This window comes from Gouania willdenowi, chromosome 8 (assembly GCF_900634775.1).
Source record: "Gouania willdenowi chromosome 8, fGouWil2.1, whole genome shotgun sequence".
In the NCBI taxonomy this organism is placed as follows: Eukaryota; Metazoa; Chordata; class Actinopteri; order Blenniiformes; family Gobiesocidae; genus Gouania; species Gouania willdenowi.
Genome location: NC_041051.1, coordinates 27327615 through 27346610, shown reverse-complemented (window position 1 = coordinate 27346610; position 18996 = coordinate 27327615). Strand labels below are relative to the sequence as shown.

The window sequence follows — 18996 nt, the reverse complement described above, 5'->3', positions numbered from 1 at the left end:
GAATTGGACGGCTTCCAACTTTTACGCGGTGACGAACGATGGAGAGCGGTAAGGAGGAAGTGGCTGTGTTTGTGTGCGGGAAAAAGGAGCTGCTGCTGCTGCACACGCGCACACACTTTTCTGACTCAAAATCACAATAGCTGCTTGAACAACCATGTGTTTTACTGTAATGTGCAGTTTTTGGCTGAAAACAATAACAGGAGTGGGGATAGCAAAAGATAATCGCTAGTGATTGCTGTTGTGTGTGGAGTCAGTCAACAGACACGCCTACTCATGAATATGCATAAGTAGGCCGCGAATCAGCCATTTTTGAGAATTAGTTAAAAAGTTGCTTTTCAGAGGGCGAAAACTCCATAAAACAGGCAAGTTTGGGGGGAAAAAACCCCTTCAAATACTATGTTGTTGGGGTTCTTAGAACAAATGGAGATGGGTGGAGAAAAAAGCGTACTGGACCTTTAATAAAGACATTTAACATTGACATATTTTTATTTTTATATTTTTTTAATATTTGATATAATAGGTAGGATTTAAAATAGAGAAATAATATATATTAAGTATAATGCCTTGCCATGCATCAGATGTCAGTAAATCGAGAGAAAAAAAAAAAATTTGACTTGAATCTCTCATATTGGATTTTAATTTAAAAAACGAGTTCTTGAATTTTGGAACATTGACAAAAATAAGATTAGTAGAGACAAATTTAACACCTAAGGTTCAGGGGGGTAAAAAAAAACTTACTCAAACAAATTTTATGCATTATAGGAAGTGATCAATTGTTTAGAAAATCGTGCTTTTTAATAACAAAAAGCCGCAATGGTCAAAAAGGTATTACTATTACGTCATATTTGCTACATTGCTGCCATCTGCTGGCAAGGTTTTGCTACTACATGTTTTAAAAAAAAAAAACCCGCATTTTTTTTTGCTATTTTAGGATTTATTTTGAAGTTACTAAATAAAACACCCAAAATATTTGCATTGTAGCAATAACAGGACAATTGGTCCGTGTATTTTTAGGTAATGAGATATTTCGTCCAGAAAAGGATATTAAAAAAAACAAAAAACGAGTGGCTTTTTTTAAAATGAATTAATAGTTTGTAAACAGAAAACCATCAAACAGACGTTGAGTTTGTTTTTTATTGGTTTTTGTTTCTGTTTTCTTACAAAAACAGGTAAAATCGGCCAGAAACACACACATGCATTTGTACTTTGAAAAGAGCTACTTCCGGTTGCACAAAATAAAATAAAAAAATGTTAAAGTTTTTTTAAAAACGGGCGCTACTAACCGTTTAAAAACACATTAAGCATCGTTTGAGTTTCATATTTTCTGCTTGTGCTAAAATTAAATATGTGAATGAGAAACAAAATGAAAAAACAAACAAATCGTCGGCAGGATTCAAACCAGCATGGGGAGACCCCAATGGATTTCTAGTCCATTGCCTTAACCACTTGTGCTGTTATTGCTCAAAATGTATTTTGTGCCTTAACAATTGGACTTTAAAAAAAAAAAAAAACCGTGATTGCACTGATTTACGTCATATTTGTTTGGACCAGCAGAGGGCGCTGGTAACACAGTGGTCGGTTGGGATGCAGATATCTTGCAGTGAAGAAGAGAAGCTATGCTAGCAGACAGAGCTAATAGAAAAACGTGACTTTTACAGATATTCAAGTAATATTACAGATATTCTTTCGGTGCTAAAGGGGTAATGAATCATTTAATAACATATTTAAGAGTAGAAGGCGGCCAGAAAGAAAGTATTAGCAGACTCCGCCCGCCGCCTACACTTGTAGATAGCGCCCTCTGCTGGTTAAAAAACTACTGCGATTCAATTTTCAGAAAATCGATATCAACCGAGATACCTATGTTTAACTGCCTTACGATTAATCGTTACATCTCTACATATAGGCGAACCGTTTTTAGATTACTTGGGTAAACATCGGACAAAATAACCATATAATGCTTATTAAACTATAATTCACTGACTGAAAGCGTTTATTGTTGATTGAAACGTACATGGCGTTTCCGCTAACAAACATGTACATTAGCGGTATGTATACAGTTGCATATATCATATAACTGTATGCATACATACAGTTGAATTAAATTTAGCGAAAACAACAATAACTATTTCAACGTACATACCTTTGGAAAACAACATTAATTAATTACCTGTGCACACCTTTGGAAAGCAACAATAATTAATTAACTGTACACACCTTTAGAAAACAACAATAATTCATTAACTGTACATACCTTTGTCGCTTTCTTGTCCTTGTTTTTTGTCCAATGTAAGTTGTCTCAAATAAATCTCCGGAATTAATATTTTTACGTCCACCGCTCCACTCAGCACATCTCGGGAAGGCGGAGTTTTTTTTTTTTTTACATGACGTATGTACCACGTGACTTGTTAGGACTCTGTTAGGACTTTGTTAGGACTTTGTTAGGACTTTGTTAGGACTTTTCAGGACTCTGTTAGGACTCTGTTAGGACTTTGTTAGGACTTTTCAGGACTCTGTTAGGACTCTGTTAGGACTCTGTTAGGACTTTGTTAGGGCAGTCCAATCGGTGCGTGTAGCGGCCACGACAACACGCTGATAGACTTGACTTAACTGACTTATATATATTTCGTGAAATGGAACAAAAGTGATCATGTGGTTTCATGCAATATCAATAAATAAATAAACAAATAATGCCCTGCGATGAACTGGAGCCCTGTCCAGGGTGTACTTCCCCCTCGCGCCCGGTGAATGAATGGTTGGAATAAATAAATGTTTTTTATTTTAAAGCTCCTGCATAAACTCTAATGCTTTTTTATTTTAGTTGACTATATCTGTAACAGAATTAGTCAACTAAAATCTTAATGTCATTTAGTTGACTAAAATCGGACTTAAACTGAAATAGAAGTGTTGACTAAATATAGACTAAAACTAAGTTGCATCTTAGTCAGAAGTCTTTGACTAAAACTAAATCAAAATTTGCTGTAAAAATTAATGCTGGTTCTTGGAAAACTCGAACATTTTTTTCAACTGCATATTTTGCATTGTCATATTTGGAAACCATGTTGTTGCACTTTTAGTGTTTTGATATAAAAGCCAAATAGTCTTTAATTTCCATTTGTTTTTAATTTTATTTATTTATTCATGTTGTTTCACTGCTGTGTTATGTGAAGAGCGTCCAATCCAGCCGTTGATATTCATATTAAATAATAATAATAAATTAAATAATACATGTTTAAATAATCATATAACTTTATTAAACACCGACGCACACAGCCAGAATTATGAATGAAAAATGACAAGTTTTACAATAAACTATTTATAGGTTGGTCTTTTTGTGCTTAGTGATGCACTCATTTGTAATCAAACTATGAGGCATCATAAATAGATAAAATCCATGTTTTCCAGTGAATACGTTTTGGCTCTGGGGTTATTATGGGATGGTGGTTAAGTGCACTGGGGAAAGTGAAGCAGCTTCATTGTTGCCGCTGTGCTGGCAGCGCGCGGTCACGTGACCCGTGTGCTCGGCCTGCTGTTTGTTCAGAGGCAGAGACGAAGAAAAATGGCGGCTCTGAGCGATCCTGAACGGGGCGCCGGGCTAACGTTTTGAGCTTTCGCACCGCAGTGGATACAAGGGGGATTTGCTGGGGCTCGGTGCACCATCCGAATCCCCGCCGGTTCGGTTTCGTGGCAGCTCTGTTTCCGGTACCCTTTGTGTTTAGATCGTAGCAGACATCGCCTGTCATGAGAGGGAAGAGGGGCAGGCCGTCCAAACCGCTACAAACCGAGGAGCCGTCCTCAGCGTCCCGGGGCTTACGGCCCAGGAGGAACCTGAAGCCCCGTCTGCGGGACAGCGGGGACGAGGACGCCGAGAGCCCGAGCAGGGAGACCCCGAAGAAGAAAAGGGGGCCGCCCGTGGGCTCAACGCGGGGCAGAGGAAGGGGCAGAGGCGGCAGAGGTGTGCGGGGCGGCCGCGGAGGAAGGCGGCCTCCTGCGTCCAAAGCCATAGTTTACGACGACCATGAGAGCGACGACGAGGAGGATGCTGTGAGCCTGAGGTCTGAGGAGGAAGAGGTGGTGGAAGATGAGCCACCGTCCGAGGAAGAAGAAGAAGAGGCCCTGGATGAAGTGTCCGACTGCCTCGAAGAAGACGTGTTGGACGGGGATGTGGAGGACGACGCCAGCTACTGCACCGAGAGCAGCTTTCGGAGCCAGGGCACTCACACCAGCACCCCGGGTAAAACGCACACAGCCTGGGCTGCACAGGGACGCTGCTTATGGCTGCAGGAAGCTACGGGTTTATTGTTCAAAATGGAGAATCCACACACACACGTATACACACATACACACATGCACACACACACTCAGCACAGAGAGGCCTCAATCCGCTCAGTCGTGCTGCTGCATCGGGTTTGGACCTGTAACAGCATCCCCACCTGTCCTCTGTACCACATTATCAGCTCATTGGCACCTGAACATTAGCTGCTCCTCAAACAACAACTTTTCTCATCTGGCTACTAGCATACAATGTTAGCTTGTTAATTAGCCTGCTAACCTTTTGAGCTCCAAAGTATGTTGTAATTATCAAGAATCACACTTTTCTCTTATAATTCCATTTTAAAATAGCCTATCTTTTGTCACCTACTGTAATATTGAATTTCCACACCAAAGCCACCTAATTATTTTTCTGAACTTATATTATTTATGTAAGCTAAGTGCTTTAGCCTGATTAGCATCCCTGTCATTAATGACAGCTTTCCATGCACAGCTTTAACTTTTCCTTCCAATTACTAAAACAAGAAAAGGGCAACTTAAGCAGCGATGTGTCTTAAAATGTAAACATCTTTTTGACTAATACAGGAGATAGTTTTCTGAGATGTGTGAACAAGGCAGCTTCATTTAGCTAATGACAGCGACCATGTGGTGAACCGGCTCCACTACAACAGCACGTCTAACAAGAATGTAAACAAACTGACACAAAGCTTTAAGAATAGCTTTTTAAATACCGCCAGTAATCCAAAGTATGGCTTGTTTTGTACTTTGATTTTTAAACGACGATTCTTTGACCCTAATGGTGAATGGTGATCTAGATTTCTATAATTTTTGGATTATATTATTAGAACATACAAACAGATTAATATATCTATGTATACTTAAATTTTGAGCAGAATTTCTGTGTCCTAAGTAGTAATTCACAAATTAAAATGTTAAACTAGGGCCAAATATTGGTAAAAATGCCATTTGAATGTAAATGTTTAGATTCTTTTGATCTGGCCCATTTGAACTAATGGGCCAGTGAACTAGAATGAGTGTGATCTACTCTTCTGATCTCAGATTAGGCCTTGTGGCCACCATAATATTTATCTACTGACTCAGAGATCTAAGCTACGCACAGGAGAGGTAGTCAGTAGGGCTGGGTGATGTGGACCAAAATTCATATCTCGATATTTCTTCTCAAAATGGCGATATATAATATAAATCTGGATACATTTAATTCAAATAAAGTCTTACCAGAAAGACAAGTCTGTTTTACATTTGTTGATGAAAAATGCCACACAGGCACATTTATTAACAAAGAGCTGCACAAAATGTGGCACTTTGTGCTTTTTCTCCTATAAGGGACAGCACGTGTGAGTGAGTTCTGTAATGTGTCTTATTTAGGGTTGGGATGCACTCAGAAATCCATCTAACTGTGCTTTTCATGTTGTTCTGAGAAGTACTGAAAGCAGTGACTCCTAAAACAAGTATTTTAAAACAAAATAAGCTATTTTGTTTAAAAAAATTAATAAAAATATATATATATATATCAATATAGGTGGTACTGTAATTTTACATATCGCCAAAATAGAAAATTGATATATTGCTTAGGTTTTTCACAGACGCAGTTATTACTTAAACTGCTTATTATTATTATTACTGCTTAGTTATTCCCACCACACTCATTCAGCCCTGTTCATGAAAATCTTCTACACTATGTAAATGCTTTGCCGTTTGTTTTTTAGACAAAGAGCATTTCATGCCAGTTTTAGTACTGCTGTGACTTAACGCTGACACTAATTATCATACATTGTGCGTTCTTCAGGAAAGCGAAAAGTCCAGCCTCCTCGGCCTCTTACGATCGACACAGAGATCCCACTTTTGCAGCTCCCAGAATCCTCTGAGGATCTCCTGGTGCCCAGCGACGAACTGCTCAACGTCATTTCCATCTATGAAGTGTTACGGAACTTTAGCACGGTGCTGCGTCTGTCCCCTTTCCGCTTTGAGGACTTCTGTGCAGCGCTAATAGGCCAGGAGCAATGCACTTTAATAGCAGAGACCCACACTACGCTTCTGAAGGCTATTCTACGAGAAGAGGACACGTCCAACACCACCTTCGGTCCCGCTGACCTTAAGGATAGCGTCAACTCCACTTTGTACTTTATTGACGGCATGACGTGGCCCGAGGTGTTGCGGGCGTACTGCGAGAGCGACCGGGAGTACCATCACGTCCTGCCATACCAGGAGGTGGATGAGTATCCGTACGGCTCACTGGAAAGTAAGATCAAGGTGCTACAATTCTTAGTGGACCAGTTTCTCACCACAAACCTTGCTCGGGAGGAGCTGATGTCCGACGGCAGCATGCAGTACGACGACCACTGTCGGGTGTGCCACCGTCTGGGAGACCTGCTGTGCTGTGAGACCTGCGCAGCGGTCTACCACCTGGAGTGTGTAAAACCTCCGCTGGAGGCGGTACCAGAGGATGAATGGCAATGCGAAATATGCGTTGCACACAAGGTCCCCGGTGTCTCCGACTGCGTCTCTGAGGTTCAGAAAAGCAGGCCGTACATTCGCCAGGAGCCCATCGGATACGACCGCCACCAGAGGAAATACTGGTTTCTAAACAGAAGGATTATTGTGTAAGTTTGTCCCATTTGTGCTGATGGTGTGTTCCTTTGTTTACCTGGAGTTACCATCGATTTCTCCCAACACATTTGTTTTCCTCAGCCTATAAAAGTCTGTTTGCTTTTAGGCAGAAGAAAGGAAATGGCTAGAATATATTAAGACAGGGGTCACCGACACGCTGCCCGCGAGCCCCACGTGGCCCACATGGACCATGTAAGGTGCCCTCAGGGGCTCTAGTCACCAATGGGCTCCATCTAAAAACTGATTTACTTTCCAGGATTCAAACTCACAAAGATAAATGGATATGACACATGTAGTTAGTAACAGTACTTAATAGAGTTAAATACTGCTGCACCTGATAACGTTTTAGTATGAAATTAACCATCTTTATATTTAACTAAGGTCTTGTGACAAATGCTTTTAAGTGTTGCAGATCTGGTGTGGGGTCAGTATATGTTATATATGATATAGATAAAGTTTCCTACCGTTTTAAGTTACTGCTATCCTTCCTTATAGTGATGTAATGATTCACTCAACTCCTGATACATTTCGATTCATGATACTGGGTTCACGATATGATTATCTCACGATTTATTTTACAAAATGAGACTGTAGACAAATGACTGAAAAATATTCCTTTTTTTTTTTCTTCGAAAATAAAAAAAAAATAAATGTACTATTTTCTTTTATCTTTCGTTGTCAAAAAAAATCCCTTGATAAACTATGCAAAACAATGCAAATTAATAAAAAAATAAATCCTGAATGAAATAAATAAAGAAATAGTACAAATGAAGAAGAAGCCTATTAATTTAAATTCTGGTTCATAGTTCCTTTTCTTTTAAAAAGTGCAACTGTAAAGGTGTTTTGTGCCTTAACAATTTGACTTTAAAACAAATCCCATATCAAAGAAATAATGTAAGTAGATAAACAATGGCTTTAATTCTCTCTCCTCTTACCTTGGATTTCACGTTTCTCGTTTCTTTCATTTTGTCTTGGGGAAGCCAAAATAGTTCCACACTTCTGATTTAAAACACGGTGATGCGTCCTGAATTTCAAATTCTAAATGGATAGTGGCCTTTGCTGTAAAAAAAAAAATAAATAAATAAAAAAAAATAAAAATATATATATATATTTTTTTTTTAAAGTACTGTCATTCAATTTCAGAGTATCGATGTGAACATTTGAATCGATTTTTAACTGCCTCACTATTAATCGTTACATCCATACTTCCTTATTATCTTACCATGAAAATTTTAATTTAAGTGCTTTTCTAACTGGTAGCCCTTCAGACTGTACAGTACTTATGAAGTATGAACGGTTTCAGAAAGGTTGGCGACCCCTGTATTAGACACATTTTGCCAGTAAGAGCACATCAGATAAGCAAGTATGTGAATGTCAACCAGTACAACAGGGACAATAAATACATTAGATCAGAGGTTCTCGAACTTTTTCGGGTCATGACCCTAGATATATAGAATTTTAATGAGTTTTTACCAAAGTTTTTTACCCCAAGATTGAAAAACACTGCATTAAATGAACAACCCATGCACTGCAAGCAAAATAGTAATTTTCTGAAACAAAGGAATTTTATTATTTTATGGAACATTGACCACTTTTAAGTAGTATGTGTACACGTCTGTTAGTTACTCAATGTAAGTTTTTAATTAGTGACAATAAAAATGTAATCTAATGAGTACATAGAAATTCCAATATTTGAATATTTTTTTGATTTTTATTTATTTTTTTAACACCTTTTTCAACGAAATGTTTTGAATTAGATCCTATGACCTACCACCAACAAGCCTCCCAGTTAATATTTAATACACTCCATCCTAAAGACACAACTTCAACATATTTTCAGCAGTGTTTATAACTGTGAATGTGTGTTAAATAGAGAAGAGAGACCAAAAAATTATTTGCCATTGCATAGATGGAATGAATTAACATTAAGTTAGTTTGTTTGATTACAAAACTAGGTATTACTAGTTAGGGGTGGTGGGAAAAAAAATTGAATCGATGCTTAAATTACCGAAAATCAATTATTTAAATTTTTCAAATTTGAACACAAACAGCCTGAATCCTCCTAATTTGGGCATTTCAATTACACTACAAATTGAAGGTGCTGTTGGGTTAGAAGTCAAATAAATCACCAGTTGACTGATGTAAAATTGAAGATCAATAATCAGCAGTAATGGAAAATCAAATCAAAAATAATTGATCGAAAATCGGCTTCAATTATCTGAATCAAATGAGGAAATTGGGTTGATTAACCGTCCCAGGGCTTCAAAGATGACTAAATTAAATGCAATTCCCTGGAACTTCCAGGAACTGATTGGTGCAAAATATTGTCATCACTGAGTAAAGCCGTTCCTGTTTAGAACCCAATATGAATTTATTTTGATTGTCAATGTAATGTCCCGTTGGTAGATATCTACGTCTCGTCATCAACTTTTTTTTTTTTTGTTCTGTCCCTGTCGCACCAGTGAGGAGGATGGAGAGGACAAAAAGAAGATGATCTGGTACTACAGCACCATGGCACAGCTGGAGGAGCTCATAGAGAACCTGGACAAGGAGTTCTGGGAGACGGACCTTCTGGCCACCCTGGAGGAAATGAAGGAGGAAGTTCACGCTCACATGCTCATCACTGAAGACCTCACCCACAAAGCCAGAGGAAGCAGCAAAGCCTACCTCACCGCCTCTAACGGTACACGCTCAATGCTTGTTCTAGTAGTGTCACCAAACCAATGGTTGCTTATTGAATTTGAAATGGTTATTTTTCTTCTTTGGTGATTTTCAGATCAGTCGTTATGAAGTGATTTTGGGATTAGATTGATAGCAGTTTTTTATTTGCATAATCCTGCACATCATTGTTTTGATGAAATATGTTAGTGTAATTCTTCCAACAGATTTGGTGATTTGATTGTTTTTTTTTTAATATATACTAGGACCTAGGGCTTGGAAATATGGACCAAAATTCATATCTTGATATTTTTTCTCAAAATGGCGATACTCGATATAAATCTCTATAGTTTTATTTCAAATATAAATTGATCAGAAAGACAATTCTGAGTTAATTTTGCTGATGCAAAATGCTACACTGGCACATTTATACAGTAGATAAACAGCTGTGCAATATGTGTCAGTTTAGTCTTTTTCTCCTCTAAGGGACAGCACGTGTGAGTGAGTGAGTACTGTTATGTGGCTTTTCACTTTGTTTTCAGAAGTAGTGAAAGCAACGACTCCTAAAACAAGTATTTTACAACAAAATAAGCTATATATATCACCAAAATAGAAAACTCTATACATCTTGAATCTCTATATATTGCCCAGCTCTGTGTGAGTGAGTTTTTAGATGTGGATGTTTAGGGGAAGGTCTGAGTTAGGATGCACTCAAATCCATCTTAACTGTGCTTATAATGCTGTTCTGAGAAGTAGAGAAAGCAGCGATTCCTAAAACAAGTATTTTAAAACAAAATAAGCTATAAAAATATATATATCAATATAGGCTAAAATTTTCTATATCATCAAAATAGAAAAATCGATATATCTTGAATCTCGATATAGCGTTCAGCCCTACAGGTCCATATTAGATCTAGAATGTGGAAATGCTTAAAATTAAACATTTTGGTGTTCTCTTATCAAGTTTCTTTCTAAACCCGATTTGAGATTTGTCGTTGGTGCAAGTTGCGACGAGTCATTTTAACAGTTTTTTTAAACAAACTCTGGTACAGGTCGATTACAGTATGAATGCAATAATTCCATCTTCATTTTGTCGTCTTGGTAGTATATTAAGGTTTCTTTTGCCTTGATCTCCTTTACTTTAAACTTCCTGATAAATGAAACCTTAACATAGTATGAATGCAGGCAGACCTTCTAGAGAAGCTAGTGAATTTAGTGAGTGAGCGCTAAAATATTGGCCTCACACTTTCTGATAAATGCAACTTAACCTCCTCCACCTTCCCCAGAGACGTCAAAGCAGTGAAAACATTTGATTGACTGACTCTCTGCCGCCTTTCTGTTTTTCATGTAGCAAAGTGCTTCATCTGTCCCACTTTTGTAGCAGTTTTTTTGTTGATAGCTGGGTTTCCATTACAGATTTTCTCAAAATAAAAGCAATATTAATTCCCATGAAATCTCATCCCGTGAGACTTCGCTGCAGGAAGACAGATGCTCAGAACCTCCTTATAACACTCTGTATTCCTTTGTTTAATGCTCCTCTTCTGTTTACACGTACTGCGCCATGTTTTCTCAGAGAAAAAAAAAAAAGTGGTCATGTGACCATGTGCGTCACGTCATGTGACCATGTACGTCACGCTCTGTGACGTGTTTGCGGAAATAGTGTTTCCATAGCGCTTTTGCAACACATTTCAATATCGAAATTAGGGGTGTCCCGATCCGATTCTGATATCGGATATCGGTTCGTTATCAGCCAGAAAACGAATATCGGATTTTATCGGACTGCATCTAAAATTTCCGATATAAGCGCTCCGATAAGTTTCTATTGTTTTTGTCACCGCCCTCAGTTGTTCCCACCATATACTGACAGTAAAAAATAACTGAAGTGAATTTGAATAGTTGACTATTGTTCTCTGTTGGAGTAACATCACTTGATCAAGCCTTTTATCACATTCCACACTATAAAATAAGTCATTTCATTGCACTATTCAGAGTGCATTTCCAGGAGTAATAAAAACGCAGCTAATGTCACTCAATTGCAGTTTTATACAGAGTATGTTTCTTTTTTTATTATTATTTGTCAGGGCACTTCCTGTAGCTTTTATTCAGTTCTACAAAAGCTGCCAATTGAACTGAAGATCTTGTCGCCTGCAGTAGGGAAAATGATTTTTACAGAGCCATAGCAGTAAAAAAACTGATGAATTCGTATTGCTGACATTTTCCATCAGTGGTTAAATGCCCACTGCAGCTGTTTCATAGGGTTGCGTACACCTTTATATGACTTGCTATGGGCTGCTGGGACAGATTATAATATGCCAATGATAAATTATTCCTACATTTCAGCAGAAGTTTTCATAAAAGGATGCTGAGGACTGACATTTTTAATTTAACTTGGATATGTAGATAAATACCTGAAAGTGTATCACTGTTTAAATCAAGGTTTTGGGGTTTTAATATCTTTACTGAACCACTAATATTAATGTAGGATTGATAAATATGTAAATGATATCCTAAATAATTGTTTCTGAAACGTGCTATAAGATGCCTTAACAAAGTAGGATCATAATAATTTCACCTATGAACGAGATAATACAGACTTTTCTCTCATCATATAAGCTTTATCAAAATATTAATATACTGTAATCTCTATGATGTGAGCTACTTTTTTTTTTATTCTTACATTTACCTGACATTATTTTAGGATTTCCTAAAAAAAAAGAAAAAATCACCATGATTGTTATAAAATTAAATAAAAACGTTTTTTTTTCTGTCTTTAAATGAGGTTTAAGGCAGGGTTTTTCAACCTTGGGGTCAGGACCCCATGTGGGGTCACCTGGAGTTTAAATGGGGTCGCCTGAAATGTCTGAAAAATAAAATGAATTTTGAAATTATTTATTTATTTATTCATTTTACTAAATCAATACACAATATTAAACAACTGTATTCAATACTTTCACTTTGTCAAATATACATCTAGTTCAACTAAAATACAGTGGAAAAAATCAATCTGAGCTGGCAAACCTTGTCGCTAATCCTGGCTAATCTGTGTTTGTAACAAACATGATAAAAAACTAATCCTAGAAAAAACAAATGTCTTTAGAGTCGCCAGGAATCGTTGATATGAAAATGGGTTCACAATCCTAAAAAGGTTGGGAACCACAGGTTTAAGGTGTTAAAGATGTGTGATTCTGTCATTTTGTAGATTTGGTTACGGAGCGTCTTAAAGTCAGACGTGCAGCACAGGAAGTCAAAAGGCAAACGGCTGAAGTTAAGCAGGAAGCAGAGAGTGGCTCCTCTAATCCAGCTAAACTCACCTCACCGCTCAACAACGAACAACCCAAGGCTTCTGAACCGATGGAAAACGCAACGTCACAAGGTATAAAATAAAAGCACCGTTTGGAAAAATTTCCTGCCTGTATTTTAGTTTTTGCATGTTGGGCTGAACAGAGAAGCTGAGTACAGTATGTTTCCTAAAGTCAGGGTTGGGGTCAGTTAATTTTCAGTTTCAATTACGTTTTCAATTACTCTTCAATTATGATTACAGTGATAAAAAAATTTTTTGCCATTACAGTATTTTTTTTATCCTCAAAGTTAATTACAATTACATTCTCAATTACTAAAGTTCAATTGCAATTAATCACAATTACTCAGCCTGAAATAAATAACCTATTAAAAGTTAACCTTCCTCTTGTGTTAGCTTTCTGTTAGCATCTCTTACGGGTCCTAAATCAGCTGTAAAATACACTAAAACCAAATACCTATCATCTGATTTATTTCCTATCTATTGGTTACCTTGTTAGGCTTCATAATCAATTGAAATAAAGGTTTTAATATTTTTGGTGTGGCCGTCTGAGCTTTTTTTGTGTCAGTATACCCCTCGATTTGAACTTTTTTTTTAATGGTAAAATGTGGGAAAGTAATAGAACAGCACATAGAAATGTAACATGGTTCCCCAGTTTTGTGTTAAATTATATATATTTTAAATTATTTATAATATAAAATCAATAATTTTCATGGCAAATACAATTACGAAGTCAATTTTCTAAACTCAGTTGCAATTTAATTAGGGTTCTGTTTGCATCTCTTATAATAATGGGTCCTAAATCAGCTGTAAAATACAGTTAAAACAAATGTCTATCATCTGATTTAGTTTTTATCCATTGGCTACCTTGTTAGGCTTCTTAATCAATGAAAATATAGGTTTTAATATTTTTGGTGTGTGCATCTGAGTCTTTTTTGTGTCAGTATACCGCTAGATTTAAAAAAAAAAATTTAATTGTAAAATGTGGGAAAGCTTGATATGAAACCTATTTTAATAATTGTTAACTACATATAGAACTGTAACATGGTTCCACAGTTTTGTGTTTAATTATAATTGACAAATTTGATAGAATTTTCAATTACAAAGCAAATTTTCTGAACCCTATTACAAAAAAATTCTGATTAAAAAAGCAAGATTTTTTTTAGATTACAGTTCCAATCATAATTACTCAAATGCAATTAATTAACAATTACAAGATTACTATAATAATTGACTCCAACCCTCTCTAAAGTTATGACCATATGCTGGGTCTGTGTATGCAAGTGGTACCAACAGCAGCTACTGTTTATCTTACTGCAGCGAGGACCTCCGTGTTGGATCCAAACCCCAGTTCTTCCTCCCAGGACACACCTGTGCTTAAGACTGAACCATGTGACTCAAACATGGAGGCAAAAGCTGCTCAGTGTGGGAGCGCAGAGGGAGACGAATGTTCTTCAAAGTCAAAGGAGGAAATGCCAGGTAGCACTAAAGTAAAGATCCTCAGCAAGGCTGCCACCTTCCACTGCATCCTCGCCTCGTTGCTAATGCTAAGCTAAACATCCACTTGTTCATCTGCAACCAAACAACATGTTTGCTTAGTTTGTGAGAAGGCAGGAGGCATCCTCACTATTATCTGTTTTTTATTTGTCTAATTTTGACAAATAAGCTATCAAAAAATTCAGAAAATTCCCGAGATTTCTGCTTGTTCTTTTATAATTTGTAACTTTTAAACTTTTTGACTTATTGCATTTTTTTTAATTTCCCATTCATTTCTATTAAAAATTTTAGCTTTTTCAACTTTCAAGGCCTCCATCCCCAGCCTTTCTTTTAATGATTTTGATCAATCAACCTTTAACATGTTCAGCTACTACCATCAACCCTTTCCAACTTTTCTTTTTTAACCCATTTTTACTTTTTTAAACTTTTTCAACCCATTTCAACCTTTTTCAACCTTTTCCAACATAATGCTTGGTTAATGCTATTGCTAGGCTAATGCAGTGCAACGTGGGCCAGTACCTGCATCCTCACTTGCATTACTGGAAATGTAAATATTGTAGTTGGAAACTGGTTTCTTTGTCCTGTGAAAGGTTTTCATCTGATTGATTACAAGTTTATGGACACAGATTGGTTGTTATTGGGCTTTCATTATCTGTAATAGATATTTAAAAAGAGTGGGATGAGAGTTTTACTAGCCTTTAAATATGAAAGGAATCAGCTTTTTTAGTGTCACAGTTAAGGAAAGTTTGATTTGTTTGTCTGTTAGCAGGATTATGTCAAAAGTAATTAACGTATTTTGACAAAAGGTTAAGCAAAGATGGACCTTTGGCCATGGACGATTGTCCGAAATCGAAAAAATTCCCTCTCTCTCATTATTTTTAGGAAATGTATATCTTTATTTATAATAGACCAATCTTTATGAAAATAGACTCCATTAGTTCCTCAATAACCCTAAAGAATATCTTCTGAGTGAAATCAGGATTGTGGATTTTAATGCAATTTTTCAAATAAAAAAATTGGGGTGCCCAAACATTTGGAGCTACTGTATCATTATTATTGGAGATAAAGTGTGAATGTTCATGATAAAATGATCAGGATCACTGAACAAGATAACTGCAAATCATGGGGCAAACAGGAGATTTGACGCTCTGAGTGCTCTTGTTTTGCATTGTTTACATCTTGGATTATTGACCAGCAAAAGTCAATCTCTGATCATGTTTCCGATAGAATGTTTGTGCCGTGTGTTCAAATAGCCATGTGTTGGACTTCATTCTACTAAGGGACACTTCTGATTCTATATTCATGTCATGCTCTGATGTAATTCGACCACCCTATGACTCCGCAAGCTGGGGAAAAAAAACCCAGTAGACCCCTGTAACCTTTTACAAAAGATAAATGACTGAACTAGTCAGAGTTTAAAGCTGGTTGTAGTTTAGTTTATTTCAACTTTTTCCAAGTGCACTCTTCTGGTTTCGGCTCTGCAGCGACAGCCACACATGTGCCACAACAGAGCCTTGTTCTAATTCAGGTTTGCATGTGTTTGTGTGGGCTCCTGTTTGCTTGGACAAAAGGCTCTCCATTTAAAAACACCACATGCCACCCCGTGAACAAAGAGCTGCCTACACATCTATCGCTACCCTGCAGTTGGTTACAAAACCGACCTGGGGGTTTCATTTTAATTTGGCAGAATGTTTTTTTTTTTCCTTTTGCTTTGAGCTGCTTTAATCTGACGGCATATGTCATATTTTGTGTTTCTATTTAATTGACATTTGTTTTAACTTTAGTGGTGCAGTCATGTATGAAAATAGAGCTGGGCGATATGGACCAAAACTTGTATCTCAATATTTTTATTCAAATGTACGATATGAATCTCAATATTTTTTTATTCAAATAAAGTTTTACCAGAAAGACAATTCTGGGTTGAATTTGCTGATTAGAAAATGCCACACAGGCTAGTTTATTAACAAACTATATGTGCCACATTTGGCTTTTTTGTGCTATAAGTGACAGCATGAGTGAGTTCTGTAATGTGGTTTTTTTAGTGGTAATTCTGGGTTAGGATGCACTCAGCAATCTATCTAACAGTACTTTTCATGCTTTTCTGAGAAGTAGTGAAAGCAGCAACTCCTGAAACAAGTATTGTAATACAAAATAAGCTATAAAAAATGTATATTGATGTAGGCGATATTGTAATTTTCTATATTACAAAAATAAAGATGCAAACTTTTCTAAGAAAGGCAAATCCAAAAGGTTAGTCACTCAACTTCTTGCATAAAAGCAGAATACCTAAATACCTCATTTCTGCTTGTTTGAGTGTCCAAGCATTGATGCTGTTTTCTTTTTCTGGTGACTTATAATAACTTTTCATGGAGCTTGTTGATCGTAATGATGCCTCTATATTCTTTTTGTTTTTCTCACACTTCTACTGATAACCATATGCATTCTTTCCTGTGTTTTTATCCAAGTGTGTGACGGGAAAGTCCAGCACGTGGACAACTTGCAAGCGCAGACGCTCAATCAGCTCCAGGAGCCGAGTAACGGCAGCAGCCGGCTCTCTGCGTCCGCCAGCCCCAGGAAACCGGATCCTCCTGAGCTGTACGACCGGTCCTCCCAGTCCTCTTTCACCAGCCAGGATGGGACAGGTGAGGAGCAATGCTAACGTTGTTGCACATTTAATCAGGATCGTTTGAGTCTGCGACTCTTATTTTACTGATTGATTCTCTCTGAATGATAGAGGAGTATATCGATAAGATCAGGAGCGAGAGAGTAACTGGACAGTGTTCGAACAACCAAACGACAAGAGACAGCCAAGAGGTGAGAGGCAACACTGTAATCATTGGCTGATACATTGTGTTCATGCTCCAAGTCAAGAGAAATGGATGGAATGATTTGATCAAGTCCCCACGGTCATGATATTCGTGGGATTGTTATGGAATATGAAAAACACGATTTTTTCAGTTTTGAAAAGTCATGGAATAATTGAAGTGTTTTGGAAATATAGCCTATTTTATTTCAGTGTTTAAAATATATTAAACCCCAAAGATGATAAGCAGGGTCGGGGTCACATACATTGTTCATTTACAATTACATTTTCAATTACCCATGTTGCCAGTGTTTTTTCCTAATTATGATTAAATTACAATTATTTTTTTATCCTCAAAGTAAAGTACAATTACCTTCTCAATTACTAAAGTTCAATTACAATCAATCACAATTACTGAGCTTGAAATAAATAACCTAATAAAAGTTAATTTCCCTCTTGTGTTTAAGTATTTATGAAACACTGTAAAATGTATTCTTTGAACACTTAGTTATAGAGGAAGATTTTCCCAAAGTTTAGAAAAGAAACGCCCCCTCCACTTTTTGAAAGAATGCACATGCGCAACACTCTACCTGCTCCCAAAAGGGAATTCCTATTAAACATGTGTGTGAGAGCGCGCACGGGCCCGGTGCGTGACTTGTAACAGGGTTTGCATCGCTAATCATAGCTTACATTAGGATAAACTTCTCTGCTAATAACTACTCGGTCGATTATTGTCAAATCAGAATCAAAAGCATACCACTGCGATCCTCTTCCAAGTTCGTTTCCAGTTAGTGATTCACCCTCTTTTAAACATGTGAAAGTGCACATGCGCAACAAGTGAAAACTAGCTAGGGACGAGCACGTACGACGGCCTTACATCAGAATGATTGAGTATTAGGAAGACCAATAGTCTAATGATTCACCCGGAATTAGAAGCCAAAAAAACATCCTCCACAATACCTTTAAGAATAATAAAAGCGCAATATGAAAAAAAAAAAGTATGTTCACTTTTGTAAACAAATACAATACCGCATTAGAAGTGTATTAGTTAGGAACAAAAGGGGTAGGACATTTGAACTCCAATGCTTTATAGACTTTTATCCAGGAACACCAGCCAGTTTACAGGACCTGCTTCAGAAATGCTTATAAGCAACTCAAAGTAGTTTTTCTCATGTGTGCCAAGCTTTTTATTCTTTGTAGATATTTTAAATCATTGAAGTTTTCTTACTATGTTCTTTTTGCATTTTTGAATACCAAATGAAATATATGTATACAGTAACATAAATAATGTTTTTTATTGTGATATTTTTGGAATCGTCGAGTTTAATAATCACAATTGAGTTTGTATTAATTGCACAGCTTTAGAACCCTGTTTGATTTGGTTTACCTCCTCTCATGTTTCAGCCGTCCCCCGTCACCTCCAATGACGAATCCTTTCGTCTCACCTACCTGAAAAAAGAGCTTTCTTTGAACCTGAACAATCTTTTCAAGCTGGGACAGGAGGGCAAGTACAGGGTCTACCACAACCAGTACAGCACCAACGTCCTGGCACTCAATAAGCATCAGCACCGGGAGGACCACGACAAGCGACGCCACCTGTCGCACAAGTTCAGCTTAACCACGGCGTCCGAGTTCAAATGGAACGGCTCCATCTACGGCTCACGCAGCCTCACCATCTCCACCCTGCGCGTCACCATCATTCAGCTGGAGACCAACGTCCCAGGGCCGTTCATGCATCCAAACTGGGCTTCACACAGGTAAACCTTAGAATTTAATGTCCAGACATGTTTAAACAACAGAAGAAATATTCCAGGTTTGCTTTTGAATGTTCATTTTTGTTTTG

At 37.3% G+C, this 18996-nt stretch overlaps 1 protein-coding gene across 2 annotated transcripts in view; it reads left to right on the top strand.

Annotated features, from left to right (window-relative positions):
* The first annotated feature begins 3481 nt into the window (after positions 1-3481).
* Positions 3482-18996, top strand: part of bptf (bromodomain PHD finger transcription factor) — a 36404-nt gene continuing 20889 nt past the window's right edge. For both annotated transcript variants that reach the window (XM_028454454.1, XM_028454455.1), the window contains exons 1-8: positions 3482-4231; positions 6077-6890; positions 9360-9580; positions 12755-12928; positions 14174-14332; positions 16816-16992; positions 17085-17164; positions 18558-18910. In XM_028454454.1, the coding sequence (XP_028310255.1) occupies positions 3739-4231; positions 6077-6890; positions 9360-9580; positions 12755-12928; positions 14174-14332; positions 16816-16992; positions 17085-17164; positions 18558-18910 (2471 nt within the window). In that variant the 5' untranslated portion in view covers positions 3482-3738. The remainder of the gene's footprint in view (positions 4232-6076; positions 6891-9359; positions 9581-12754; positions 12929-14173; positions 14333-16815; positions 16993-17084; positions 17165-18557; positions 18911-18996) is intronic.